General features: G+C 34.3%; 1 protein-coding gene across 3 annotated transcripts in view; it reads right to left on the minus strand.

Annotated features, from left to right (window-relative positions):
* bms1 (BMS1 ribosome biogenesis factor) overlaps positions 1–15,966 on the minus strand; it is a 68,661-nt gene that overhangs the window by 35,579 nt on the left and 17,116 nt on the right. For all 3 annotated transcript variants that reach the window (XM_080788546.1, XM_080788548.1, XM_080788547.1), the window contains exons 8-10: positions 6,338–6,528; positions 5,777–5,919; positions 3,388–3,511 (exon numbers count right to left, since the gene is read on the minus strand). In XM_080788546.1, coding sequence (XP_080644672.1) covers positions 3,388–3,511; positions 5,777–5,919; positions 6,338–6,528 — 458 coding nt within the window. The remainder of the gene's footprint in view (positions 1–3,387; positions 3,512–5,776; positions 5,920–6,337; positions 6,529–15,966) is intronic.

The raw sequence follows: 15,966 nt of genomic DNA on the forward strand, positions 1-15,966 counted from the left end.
GAGAAGAGAAGTAATGCCTCTGTTAATATTTATTTATGTTAAGAGAAGAGAAGTAATGCCTCTGTTAATATTTATTTATGTTAAGAGAAGAGAAGTAATGCCTCTGTTAATATTTATTTATGTTAAGAGAAGAGAAGTAATGCCTCTGTTAATATTTAGTTACGTTAAGAGAAGAGAAGTAATGCCTCTGTTAATATTTATTTAGGTTAAGAGAAGAGAAGTAATGCCTCTGTTAATATTTAGTTACGTTAAGAGAAGAGAAGTAATGCCTCTGTTAATATTTAGTTACGTTAAGAGAAGAGAAGTAATGCCTCTGTTAATATTTAGTTACGTTAAGAGAAGAGAAGTAATGCCTCTGTTAATATTTATTTAGGTTAAGAGAAGAGAAGTAATGCCTCTGTTAATATTTATTTAGGTTAAGAGAAGAGAAGTAATGCCTCTGTTAATATTTATTTATGTTAAGAGAAGAGAAGTAATGCCTCTGTTAATATTTAGTTACGTTAAGAGAAGAGAAGTAATGCCTCTGTTAATATTTATTTATGTTAAGAGAAGAGAAGTAATGCCTCTGTTAATATTTATTTATGTTAAGAGAAGAGAAGTAATGCCTCTGTTAATATTTATTTAGGTTAAGAGAAGAGAAGTAATGCCTCTGTTAATATTTATTTATGTTAAGAGAAGAGAAGTAATGCCTCTGTTAATATTTATTTAGGTTAAGAGAAGAGAAGTAATGCCTCTGTTAATATTTAGTTATGTTAAGAGAAGAGAAGTAATGCCTCTGTTAATATTTAGTTACGTTAAGAGAAGAGAAGTAATGCCTCTGTTAATATTTATTTATGTTAAGAGAAGAGAAGTAATGCCTCTGTTAATATTTAGTTATGTTAAGAGAAGAGAAGTAATGCCTCTGTTAATATTTAGTTACGTTAAGAGAAGAGAAGTAATGCCTCTGTTAATATTTAGTTGTTAAGAGAAGAGAAGTAATGCCTCTGTTAATATTTAGTTACGTTAAGAGAAGAGAAGTAATGCCTCTGTTAATATTTATTTATGTTAAGAGAAGAGAAGTAATGCCTCTGTTAATATTTAGTTATGTTAAGAGAAGAGAAGTAATGCCTCTGTTAATATTTAGTTACGTTAAGAGAAGAGAAGTAATGCCTCTGTTAATATTTAGTTGTTAAGAGAAGAGAAGTAATGCCTCTGTTAATATTTAGTTACGTTAAGAGAAGAGAAGTAATGCCTCTGTTAATATTTATTTATGTTAAGAGAAGAGAAGTAATGCCTCTGTTAATATTTAGTTATGTTAAGAGAAGAGAAGTAATGCCTCTGTTAATATTTATTTATGTTAAGAGAAGAGAAGTAATGCCTCTGTTAATATTTATTTATGTTAAGAGAAGAGAAGTAATGCCTCTGTTAATATTTATTTATGTTAAGAGAAGAGAAGTAATGCCTCTGTTAATATTTATTTATGTTAAGAGAAGAGAAGTAATGCCTCTGTTAATATTTAGTTACGTTAAGAGAAGAGAAGTAATGCCTCTGTTAATATTTAGTTATGTTAAGAGAAGAGAAGTAATGCCTCTGTTAATATTTATTTATGTTAAGAGAAGAGAAGTAATGCCTCTGTTAATATTTAGTTACGTTAAGAGAAGAGAAGTAATGCCTCTGTTAATATTTAGTTATGTTAAGAGAAGAGAAGTAATGCCTCTGTTAATATTTAGTTACGTTAAGAGAAGAGAAGTAATGCCTCTGTTAATATTTATTTAGGTTAAGAGAAGAGAAGTAATGCCTCTGTTAATATTTAGTTATGTTAAGAGAAGAGAAGTAATGCCTCTGTTAATATTTAGTTACGTTAAGAGAAGAGAAGTAATGCCTCTGTTAATATTTAGTTATGTTAAGAGAAGAGAAGTAATGCCTCTGTTAATATTTAGTTATGTTAAGAGAAGAGAAGTAATGCCTCTGTTAATATTTAGTTACGTTAAGAGAAGAGAAGTAATGCCTCTGTTAATATTTATTTAGGTTAAGAGAAGAGAAGTAATGCCTCTGTTAATATTTAGTTACGTTAAGAGAAGAGAAGTAATGCCTCTGTTAATATTTATTTAGGTTAAGAGAAGAGAAGTAATGCCTCTGTTAATATTTAGTTACGTTAAGAGAAGAGAAGTAATGCCTCTGTTAATATTTAGTTATGTTAAGAGAAGAGAAGTAATGCCTCTGTTAATATTTAGTTACGTTAAGAGAAGAGAAGTAATGCCTCTGTTAATATTTAGTTACGTTAAGAGAAGAGAAGTAATGCCTCTGTTAATATTTTCTGCACTGACAACTATAATATTGCACTGATTATTGTGTGACTAATAGGGATGACTATTGTGTTATTCCTCAAATAGTGCCCCCTTTGGTTGGTCCGCGAGCCAACGGGTGCGCCTCGCAGCAAGCACTGCGATATCGCTGCTGTCATAAAGCCTCGATTAAATGACGCTTTATTTCAGTTAATTTTACGGCAAGAGAAGCAAAATGCCGTTCGTTTACACTTGACAGTGTGTTCTGCTTTGAATGGGAGCCAAACTGTTACTTTTAGGACTACCATTATTTAGTTTATAGTTCCATAATAGAACTATAGAGAGTGTTTTTTCACATCTGAGTTTCAGTTCAATTTTAAGAGAAGCAAAATGCCTTTCGTTTACAGCATATATGTCAAACTCAAGGCTCGGGGGCCAAATTAGGCCCGTGAATTAATTATCTTTGGCCCGCGGGATGATATATTTAATTAGTATTAGAACTGGCCCTCTGGTATATTGCACGGACCACCATAATACTACAAGTCCGCAAGCATGCGTCTTCTCTTCACTATTGATCAGCAGTGAAAGTATATCACTTGTGGTCAACTTTCAGCTACCCCTCTCCCCAAAAATGTCCCGTGTGTTGAAACACAGTCCGGCCCTCGACTTGTACCAATTTCTTTATTTTGGCCTACTGTGTATTTCAGTTTGACATCCCTGGTTTACAGCAATTGCTACTTTGGATTATATATTTTGATAATTTGAGGTAATGCCTGTTTCAGGCACTGTTTCATTGTTGACTTGTTACGGTCGGATGTTTCGACGTTTTATCAGGTTATCAGGCAGGTTACAAGACTTTTTTTGTTGTTTTTCTTCTTTGTAATAGTTTGTTTGGTCCAACAAAGTTTGTTGTCATGATTTGTCACAACTCGAGTTGTCTTCGTACGACGCTTATAAGGTCTTTAAATAAATACTTTTTGAAATGTCTATGAGGGAAAAATGCATTGGGATTAATTTCCTGGGCCTGGCGTGGTCATGAAAGGGGGCGGGGCTGGCCTGGCGTGGTCATGAAAGGGGGCGGGACTGGGCCTGGCGTGGTCATGAAAGGGGGCGGGACTGTTACCTCCTCTTCCTCGCTGCTTCCTCCGTCTTCATCCTCCTCCTCCTCATCTTCAGCAAAGACCACCTTCCTCCTCTCCCTCTGATTGGCTGGATCCCACACCACGTTCTCCTGTAGCCCCTCCTCCCTATTAGCATATTAGCAGAAACATTTAAATCTCACGAACATCACAAATGTATGATTTTATATTTTATCGTTACATTCTGTAGAAAATGGCATTTATTGAGAAAATAACCAACATCAAATCTCTTGGCCAAAAATATCAGATCTACAATTCACAATTCTACATTCACACACCTTATAGATCACCCATTCACACACACACACACACACACACACACACACACACACACACACACACACACACACATGCACACACCTTTACATAGATCACCCATTCACACACACACACGCACACACACACACACACACACACACACACACACACACACACACACACACACACACACACACACACACACAGATCACCCATTCACACACACACACACACACAGATCACCCATTCACACACACACACACACACACACTTACATAGATCACCCATTCACACACACATTCACACACCGATGGTGGAGGAAACCATGCAAGGCACCAACCTGCACATCAGGAGCAATTTGGGGTTCAGAGCAGGGATGGAGCTCGCTAACGATCACCTTATCAAGCCGGTTCCTTATCGAGTCCTTTTCGAGCCCACTATAGAGTAGGGTTTAATTTTTTCCCGGATTTGGCTCATTTTAATTCCCGGGAATTTGCGGACCTTTTCCCGGGCTCCCGCGGGAATTCCCGTCAGAAAAAAAACAAGAGAAGGAAAAAAAGTGCCCACCAAAATGCATTTATATGTATAGATACTTCATATGTTCAATAGAATTGATATTTCTTGGTTGAAAACGTTTTATTTGAACGAAATATGAACATATAGCCTGCAATAAAATAATGTTATAGGCCTACTACGCTATTCAGAAAACGTGACACTTTTTTTGCACTAATGTGACTGTCGAAGCACGGGGGGGGGGGGTGGGGGGGGAATAAACGACCTCACATCTTTCTTTCACATTTAGCTGTAGGTCTTTTGAGCAGTGGTGCTGGGCCTGGGCCCCCTTCTCCACTGCAGAGAATTTGATCATCCCGCTTTGTACTTTATGAAAAGTCCGATTGGGTGTTAAAATAGCCAGCACGGCCAGTGCGCAGCACAGCACACTGATGATTAGTGATTATTAGAGAGAGAGAGGGGGGGGGGGGGGGGGGTTGCGTGCTGGTGGTTACTATATAAAACAAATTGTAGCCTATAGGCTACTCATCTTTGTTTGTGTTCCGTTTCACGTTATTGCTGACTGCTGAGTGACGCACACATGCAGGCAAAAGCCAAAAGGGGTTTAGAAGTGATAATGTCCATCACGGGGAAAGGAAACTCCTCGCTTCGTCGGTAAAACCCTCCTTTTAATACTCTATGGGTAAAACACACTTCTCAGTTCTCACAGAGGCTGATTGGGCTAAATGATTGACAAGCTTTGTCAATCTTTTGTTTTTGCCAACGGCTGATTGGTCTGGCTTATCCAGGCTAGCAGCTTTGGGAACGTGCCTGAAGATGTCCAACACAGTTCTGGAGAGAGTGACTCTGTGCTTTGCCTGTCCAGCGCAGACAGGAAATTATACGTTCTCCTCAGACATTCATTATTTTGCTAAAGTGTATAATAAGCTCTGTATCTGGTTAATTGCGGGAGGATGCAGGATTCGCGGAGTCCCGCTGATTTTATCTTGACCACCCGTGTCCGCCCGCAGGTATTTAAATACCGCCCGTGCCACCAACATTTACGTTGGGTCCCGCTGACTCCCCGTTACAGCCCAGTGTGATCCATAATTCCATATAAATATCATCAAACATGTTTGAAAATGATGGGAGGGTTCAGATTGGACATTTGAGCACTCATAGATCAGCTGGGGAAAGAACGTGCACTGTGTGAAAACTCCTTTAGTGTAATTTCTAACAAGAAAAAACAACACCTCCGGGATGACGGGTCCAGAATAAAATTTTGGTCGGGAATTTGCATGCCCTATAACCGGGAGGCCCGTAATCCCGGGATCCCGGCATTAAACCCTACTATAGAGTCCTCCCTACATGTCATTCAAATGCCTGATTCTTCATGATAAATCACTTACTAGATAGTTCCACTTGCGTACACGTCATTCAAATGCCTGATTCATGTTAAATCAGTTAAACCTCATTTTGTCAACACATAAAAAGGTCAAAAGATTTTAATTTATTTTCAGTCGACTCATTTAGAGCTGAATTATTAGTTGTAAATTGTCTCTGCCCGCTTGGTGAATGGATGGGGGTGTGCCCTATGCTAATGAGGTGGGCGTGTGTCTATACCTGCTGTTCTGGTATTGGTCTGCAGGGTCGAGGGAGGAGGAGCCAGTGAACAATGACACCTGGCTGGCGGCCATCTTGACGTCCAGCGTAGCGTGGGTGTCCAGAAGAGACTGGACCAGCTCTGTGGTGGGACGGACTTCCTCCTAGACCAATGAGAGAAGAGTTTACTGATCATTCTAAGCCAATGAGAGAAGAGTTTACTGATCATCCCTAAACCAATCAGAAGAGAGTATACTGAGACTGGTGGGATGGATTTCCTCCTAAGCCCAGAGTTTACTAAACCAGTCACATTAACCCATTTAGGCCTGAAGTCTTCTGAAAGAATATATATTCAAAGATTTGTGCCGCATTTTCACGATTAAAAAGAAAAATAGCAAATCTACAAGCTTGTAGCGCGCGCTATGAGCTTGTAGATCTGCTATTTTTCAATAGCTAAAGTATAACATAATGCTTAGTTAAAACACCAAAAGGGATTCCCGCCCAGAATGGGTTAATCTTCATGTCCTAGATGTCGTGTCATCATACTGGTTGAGTCACATGAGCTTGTAGATCACATGTTACCTGTTCTTGGCTCTGATTGGTGGGCAGGTCGATGTAAACGGCGTCCTTGTCATAGACGACTCCGCCCACTCCAGACATGGGAGCGTAGAGGAGACGCTCCTTCTCGTTCAGACATCGTTTCTTCTGTTCCGACGGAAGAGGACACGGATCTGGGAGGAAGGAGAGGTCCGACACCCCGAAGTCCCCCACTCCTGGAAAATACATTATATTAATATATTATATTAATACATTATATTAATATATTATATTAATCTGAAGTCTCCCACTCCTGTAGAAAACATTATATTAATATATAATATTAATATATTATATTAATATATTATATTAATACATTATATTAATATGAAGTCCCCCACTCCTGTAGAATACATTATATTAATATATTATATTAATATATTATATTAATCTGAAGTCTCCCACTCCTGGAGAATACATTATATTAATATATTATATTAATACATTATATTAATATATTATATTAATCTGAAGTCTCCCACTCCTGTAGAAAACATTATATTAATATATAATATTAATATATAATATTAATATATTATATTAATACATTATATTAATATGAAGTCCCCCACTCCTGGAGAATACATTATATTCATATATTATATTAATATATTATATTAATCTGAAGTCCCCCACTCCTGGAGAATACATTATATTCATATATTATATTAATCTGAAGTCTAAGACTCCTGTAGAATAAATTATATTAATATATTATATTAATCTGAAGTCCCCCACTCCTGGAGAATAAATTATATTAATATATTATATTAATCTGAAGTCCCCCACTCCTGGAGAATACAATATATTCATATATTATATTAATCTGAAGTCTCCCACTCCTGTAGAATAAATTATATTAATAAATCTGAAGTCTCCCACTCCTGTAGAATAAATAATATATTAATCTGAAGAATAAATAACATTATATTAATCTGAAGTCTAAGACTCCTGTAGAATATTTATTTATTTATTTATTTGACAGGGACAAAGCTCATTAATCAACATGTCACTTTTCACATCAATGTAAATGGGCCAGAGTTAGCCGAAACTAAATTTCATCTGTAGTCCCTGTTGGGCAGGCTCTTAAAAAATGAATGATAAAAGAAAGACAGAGTGTAGGGCGCCTGCACACAACACCATGCGTTGATGCCATGTGTGCATATGTGCAAGCACCCAACACTACGTCCATACAAAAACAAAGTACAATACAGATAAAAGAAAGACAAAGTGTAGTGTGCCTGCACACAACAGTAACACCATGCGTTGATGCCATGTGTGCATATAGGCACACATGTGTGCATATAGGCACCCAACACCATGACCATACAAAAACACAATACAATACAATACAGATCAACATGGTACAGGGGACAGAACAACTGCAAAGTGAAGTGAGAAATGACATTATATTAATCTGAAGTCTCCTGCAGAATAAATTACATTATATTAATCTGAAGTCTCCTGTAGAATAAATGACATTATATTAATCTGAAGTCTCCTGTAGAATAAATTACATTATATTAATCTGAAGTCTCCTATAGAATAAATTACATTATATTAATCTGAAGTCTCCTATAGAATAAATGACATTATATTAATCTGAAGTCTCCTATAGAATAAATGACATTATATTAATCTGAAGTCTCCTGTAGAATAAATGACATTATATTAATCTGAAGTCTCCTATAGAATAAATAACATTATATTAATCTGAAACACTAAGCCCTAAACCTAACCTCTTTTTATTGAATCTTTCTCAGATTGTGAAAGACAGAGCTGAATCCGTTTTTATTATACGGTCTCTGTCGCCCTCAAGTGGACAAAATCAGTAACAGGCCTAGAACCACAGTATGTTTCCTCTGCTGCCTTAAATTAATTACCTATTGTAGGGTTGAGTTGAGGAACGTTATATTTGAAAATAGGGTTAAAATATATATATACCGGTAACATAAATATATAACAGACCACACAATGTACTTTGAAATAACTTAAAATGGATAATAATTAACCCATTAATTATAGTTACATTATTTAATTACTGAAGGTTAGTTCATAGATTGAACCCATTGCAATTTAGGCTGCTTGTTTCTTGTGTTTGTTGACAACACCAACAGAGAAAGAAGCATGTTATTATTATTGTCTTATGAACACCAGACTCTGCACAACAAGCTATCAAAAAAGAGAATACAGAAGAAACATTTAATTCTTTAAAACTATGGATGGAGCTGAAAATATTCACCATTTCAGCAACGCCAAGGAGCGCTTTCACCAAAAATTAGCTGTGGAAATACTGTATTTGGACTTATTTATCCTATAGAATAAATTACATTATATTAATCTGAAGTCTCCTGTAGAATAAATGACATTATATTAATCTGAAGTCTCCTGTAGAATAAATGACATTATATTAATCTGAAGTCTCCTATAGAATAAATGACATTATATTAATCTGAAGTCTCCTGTAGAATAAATAACATTATATTAATCTGAAGTCTCCTGTAGAATAAAATACATTATATTAATCTGAAGTCTCCTATAGAATAAATGACATTATATTAATCTGAAGTCTCCTGTAGAATAAATTACATTATATTAATCTGAAGTCTCCTATAGAATAAATGACATTATATTAATCTGAAGTCTCCTGTAGAATAAATACCATTATATTAATCTGAAGTCTCCTGTAGAATAAATGACATTATATTAATCTGAAGTCTCCTGTAGAATAAATACCATTATATTAATCTGAAGTATCCTGTATAATAAATAACATTATATTAATCTGAAGTCTCCTGTAGAATAAATAACATTATATTAATCTGAAGTCTCCTATAGAATAAATACCATTATATTAATCTGAAGTCTCCTGTAGAATAAATACCATTATATTAATCTGAAGTCTCCTATAAAATAAATTACATTATATTAATCTGAAGTCTCCTATAGAATAAATTACATTATATTAATCTGAAGTCTCCTATAGAATAAATAACATTATATTAATCTGAAGTCTCCTATAGAATAAATGACATTATATTAATCTGAAGTCTCCTGTAGAATAAATAACATTATATTAATCTGAAGTTTCCTGTAGAATAAATGACATTATATTAATCTGAAGTCTCCTGTAGAATAAATTACATTATATTAATCTGAAGTCTCCTGTAGAATAAATGACATTATATTAATCTGAAGTCTCCTATAGAATAAATAACATTATATTAATCTGAAGACTCCTATAGAATAAATGACATTATATTAATCTGAAGTCTCCTGTAGAATAAATGACATTATATTAATCTGAAGTCTCCTGTAGAATAAATACCATTATATTAATCTGAAGTCTCCTATAGAATAAATAACATTATATTAATCTGAAGTCTCCTGTAGAATAAATGACATTATATTAATCTGAAGTCTCCTATAGAATAAATGACATTATATTAATCTGAAGTCTCCTGTAGAATAAATGACATTATATTAATCTGAAGTCTCCTGTAGAATAAATACCATTATATTAATCTGAAGTCTCCTGTAGAATAAATTACATTATATTAATCTGAAGTCTCCTGTAGAATAAATACCATTATATTAATCTGAAGTCTCCTAAAGAATAAATAACATTATATTAATCTGAAGTCTCCTATAGAATAAATGACATTATATTAATCTGAAGTCTCCTGTAGAATAAATGACATTATATTAATCTGAAGTCTCCTATAGAATAAATAACATTATATTAATCTGAAGTCTCCTGTAGAATAAATAACATTATATTAATCTGAAGTCTCCTGTAGAATAAATTACATTATATTAATCTGAAGTCTCCTGTAGAATAAATACTAGGGGTGTGCATCTCTCCTTTACAAGACGATTCGATACGTATCGATATGCATGGGCTACGATGCGATTCAGAGACGATAGATTTATACACAGAACGATTCGAATTCGATTCGATTCGGTGGAATTCGATGCGATTTGGATTTTGTAGAATTTGAGGCGATTCGATGCGATTCGATGCGATTCGATACGATACGGTGCGATCTGACACATTTAACCTTTTTTAGATTTTTAATTTGAAGCTAGATCTATAAAGAATAGGGTTGGGACTTAAAAAAAACATCTAATTAATTGGAGGATTTGTGATTAATTAATCTCAATTAATCACATTTTAATCGCATATCAATAGGCCTATTTGACCTGATCAGTGAGCTTTTTTTTCAAATGGATTTGGATACGAGTGAATCAATGAATGAATAGGCAATTCAAAAAGTAGTAATAATAATAGTGATAATATTATTATTTATATAATGCTTCTCTGAGTACTTTTTAGACGCTTTTCAAGGGGAACATTAGAAAACGAATAAAAACAACTTTATAAGAGAGACTATGGAATAAAATAAATGAAAGTGGAATGAGATAGCTGGGGAAAGACATTCTGGGTTTGAATTTATAGGTGGTGGCATATCTCTGAGCTTTGGGAAGTGCATTGTTTTGACAGGTCTGCCTGCTGTGGACAGTGAAACCAGACGCAACGATACAGTCATACTGTCGATGCAAACAGACGTGTACAGTAGCTGCTCGGCCTGCTCCAAATGATATTCCCATTCGTCTTTGTGTCTGCCTGTGTAAACGCAGCATCGAGTGTGAGGGTTGGGGAACGCATGGACCATAGAGTTATTAAGGAGGACTCCTTCTAACGATATGGACCAGAGTTAAACTAATGTTAGCTCCCATGCTAACTAGTTGCTACCCTCGTCAGAAACAACACGACCATCCAGATCGGGTGGAAGCTGTTGATATCACGTTGCTTGTGCCCGTGGATGGGAAATTAAATGTAAAAGGCTATAGAAGCGTGGATGAAAGGCAAAGCACAGATGTGCAATAATGCTGTGTCGTGACTCGTATCTGCGTGTGTATTCCGTCTGACAACGAGTGGTTTATGCTGCTATAGTGCTCGTCTGTTGTTGCTGGCTGCTGATGCATATAGAGCGTCATCATAAGCATGCGCCCGTCCTTCGCTGGAAGTAACAGATCTACAAGCTATCTACCCGTCGCAATGCACAGCGCTTTGGGCTTGTACATCTGTGTTTTTCCCGCAGTTAGTTGAATTATATCGATTCGCAGCTTTAGGATTGAACCAACGTCCGATGCAGGCGCTATTTTGACCGATCCAGACACACGTGCATCGATGTAGTCGCATCGTTAATGTTAAAATCGATTATCGATTCATATCGATATTTTTTGACACCACTAATAAATACCATTATATTAATCTGAAGTCTCCTGTAGAATAAATTACATTATATTAATCTGAAGTCTCCTAAAGAATAAATAACATTATATTAATCTGAAGTCTCCTATAGAATAAATGACATTATATTAATCTGAAGTCTCCTGTAGAATAAATGACATTATATTAATCTGAAGTCTCCTGCAGAATAAATTACATTATATTAATCTGAAGTCTCCTGTAGAATAAATAACATTATATTAATCTGAAGTCTCCTGTAGAATAAATAACATTATATTAATCTGAAACACTAAGCCCTAAACCTAACCTCTTTTTATTGAATCTTTCTCAGATTGTGAAAGACAGAGCTGAATCCGTTTTTATTATACGGTCTCTGTCGCCCTCAAGTGGACAAAATCAGTAACAGGCCTAGAACCACAGTATGTTTCCTCTGCTGCCTTAAATTAATTACCTATTGTAGGGTTGAGTTGAGGAAAGTTATATTTGAAAATAGGGTTAAAATATATATATACCGGTAACATAAATATATAACAGACCACACAATGTACTTTGAAATAACTTAAAATGGATAATAATTAACCCATTAATTATAGTTACATTATTTAATTACTGAAGGTTAGTTCATAGATTGAACCCATTGCAATTTAGGCTGCTTGTTTCTTGTGTTTGTTGACAACACCAACAGAGAAAGAAGCATGTTATTATTATTGTCTTATGAACACCAGACTCTGCACAACAAGCTATCAAAAAAGAGAATACAGAATAAACATTTAATTCTTTAAAACTATGGATGGAGCTGAAAATATTCACCATTTCAGCAACGCCAAGGAGCGCTTTCACCAAAAATTAGCTGTGGAAATACTGTATTTGGACTTATTTATCCTATAGAATAAATGACATTATATTAATCTGAAGTCTCCTGTAGAATAAATGACATTGTATTAATCTGAAGTCTCCTGTAGAATAAATGACATTATATTAATCTGAAGTCTCCTATAGAATAAATGACATTATATTAATCTGAAGTCTCCTGTAGAATAAATAACATTATATTAATCTGAAGTCTCCTATAGAATAAATGACATTATATTAATCTGAAGTCTCCTATAGAATAAATGACATTATATTAATCTGAAGTCTCCTGTAGAATAAATACCATTATATTAATCTGAAGTCTCCTGTAGAATAAATTACATTATATTAATCTGAAGTCTCCTATAGAATAAATGACATTATATTAATCTGAAGTCTCCTGTAGAATAAATAACATTATATTAATCTGAAGTCTCCTATAGAATAAATGACATTATATTAATCTGAAGTCTCCTATAGAATAAATGACATTATATTAATCTGAAGTCTCCTGTAGAATAAATACCATTATATTAATCTGAAGTCTCTGTAGAATAAATACCATTATATTAATCTGAAGTCTCCTATAGAATAAATAACATTATATAAATCTGAAGTCTCCTGTAGAACAAATTACATTATATTAATCTGAAGTCTCCTGTAGAATAAATTACATTATATTAATCTGAAGTCTCCTATAGAATAAATGACATTATATTAATCTGAAGTCTCCTATAGAATAAATGACATTATATTAATCTGAAGTCTCCTGTAGAATAAATACCATTATATTAATCTGAAGTCTCTGTAGAATAAATACCATTATATTAATCTGAAGTCTCCTATAGAATAAATAACATTATATTAATCTGAAGTCTCCTGTAGAACAAATTACATTATATTAATCTGAAGTCTCCTATAGAATAAATGACATTATATTAATCTGAAGTCTCCTGTAGAATAAATGACATTATATTAATCTGAAGTCTCCTGTAGAATAAATACCATTATATTAATCTGAAGTCACCTGTAGAATAAATTACATTATATTAATCTGAAGTCTCCTGTAGAATAAATACCATTATATTAATCTGAAGTCTCCTATAGAATAAATAACATTATATTAATCTGAAGTCTCCTATAGAATAAATGACATTATATTAATCTGAAGTCTCCTGTAGAATAAATGACATTATATTAATCTGAAGTCTCCTATAGAATAAATAACATTATATTAATCTGAAGTCTCCTAAAGAATAAATGACATTATATTAATCTGAAGTCTCCTGTAGAATAAATGACATTATATTAATCTGAAGTCTCCTATAGAATAAATGACATTATATTAATCTGAAGTCTCCTGTAGAATAAATTACATTACATTAATCTGAAGTCTCCTATAGAATAAATGACATTATATTAATCTGAAGTCTCCTATAGAATAAATAACATTATATTAATCTGAAGTCTCCTGTAGAATAAATGACATTATATTAATCTGAAGTCTCCTGTAGAATAAATACTAGGGGTGTGCATCTCTCCTTTACAAGACGATTCGATACGTATCGATATGCATGGGCTACGATGCGATTCAGAGACGATACATTTATACACAGAACGATTCGAATTCGATTCGATTCGGTGGAATTCGATGGGATTTCGATTTTGTAGAATTTGAGGCGATTCGATGCGATTCGATGCGATTCGATACGGTGCGATCTGACACATTTAACCTTTTTTAGATTTTTAATTTGAAGCTAGATCTATAAAGAATAGGGTTGGGACTTAAAAAAACATCTAATTAATTGGAGGATTTGTGATTAATTAATCTCAATTAATCACATTTTAATCGCATATCAATAGGCCTATTTGACCTGATCAGTGAGCTTTTTTTCAAATGGATTTGGATACGAGTGAATCAATGAATGAATAGGCAATTCAAAAAGTAGTAATAATAATAGTGATAATATTATTATTTATATAATGCTTCTCTGAGTACTTTTTAGACGCTTTTCAAGGGGAACATTAGAAAACTAATAAAAACAACTTTATAAGAGAGACTATGGAATAAAATAAATGAAAGTGGAATGAGATAGCTGGGGAAAGACATTCTGGGTTTGAATTTATAGGTGGTGGCATATCTCTGAGCTTTGGGAAGTGCATTGTTTTGACAGGTCTGCCTGCTGTGGACAGTGAAACCAGACGCAACGATACAGTCATACTGTCGATGCAAACAGACGTGTACAGTAGCTGCTCGGCCTGCTCCAAATGATATTCCCATTCGTCTTTGTGTCTGCCTGTGTAAACGCAGCATCGAGTGTGAGGGTTGGGGAACGAATGGACCATAGAGTTATTAAGGAGGACTCCTTCTAACGATATGGACCAGAGTTAAACTAATGTTAGCTCCCATGCTAACTAGTTGCTACCCTCGTCAGAAACAACACGACCATCCAGATCGGGTGGAAGCTGTTGATATCACGTTGCTTGTGCCCGTGGATGGGAAATTAAATGTAAAAGGCTATAGAAGCGTGGATGAAAGGCAAAGCACAGATGTGCAATAATGCTGTGTCGTGACTCGTATCTGCGTGTGTATTCCGTCTGACAACGAGTGGTTCATGCTGCAATAGTGCTCGTCTGTTGTTGCTGGCTGCTGATGCATATAGAGCGTCATCATAAGCATGCGCCCGTCCTGCGCTGGAAGTAGCAGATCTACAAGCTATCTACCCGTCGCAATGCACAGCGCTTTGGGCTTGTACATCTGTGTTTTTCCCGCAGTTAGTTGAATTATATCGATTCGCAGCTTTAGGATCGAACCAACGTCCGATGCAGGCGCTATTTTGACCGATCCAGACACACGTGCATCGATGTAGTCGCATCGTTAATGTTAAAATCGATTATCGATTCATATCGATATTTTTTGACACCACTAATAAATACCATTATATTAATCTGAAGTCTCCTGTAGAATAAATTACATTATATTAATCTGAAGTCTCCTAAAGAATAAATACCATTATATTAATCTGAAGTCTCCTATAGAATAAATAACATTATATTAATCTGAAGTCTCCTATAGAATAAATGACATTATATTAATCTGAAGTCTCCTGTAGAATAAATAACATTATATTAATCTGAAGTCTCCTGTAGAATAAATGACATTATATTAATCTGAAGTCTCCTGTAGAATAAATAACATTATATTAATCTGAAGTCTCCTGTAGAATAAATGACATTATATTAATCTGAAGTCTCCTAAAGAATAAATAACATTATATTAATCTGAAGTCTCCTGTAGAATAAATTACATTATATTAATCTGAAGTCTCCTGTAGAATAAATGACATTATATTAATCTGAAGTCTCCTGTAGAATAAATACCATTATATTAATCTGAAGTCTCCTATAGAATAAATGACATTATATTAATCTGAAGTCTCCTGTAGAATAAATAACATTATATTAATCTGAAGTCTCCTGTAGAATAAATGACATTATATTAATC

Source organism: Protomyctophum bolini (assembly GCF_963924005.1).
Source record: "Protomyctophum bolini genome assembly, chromosome: 18".
Classification (NCBI taxonomy): Eukaryota; Metazoa; Chordata; class Actinopteri; order Myctophiformes; family Myctophidae; genus Protomyctophum; species Protomyctophum bolini.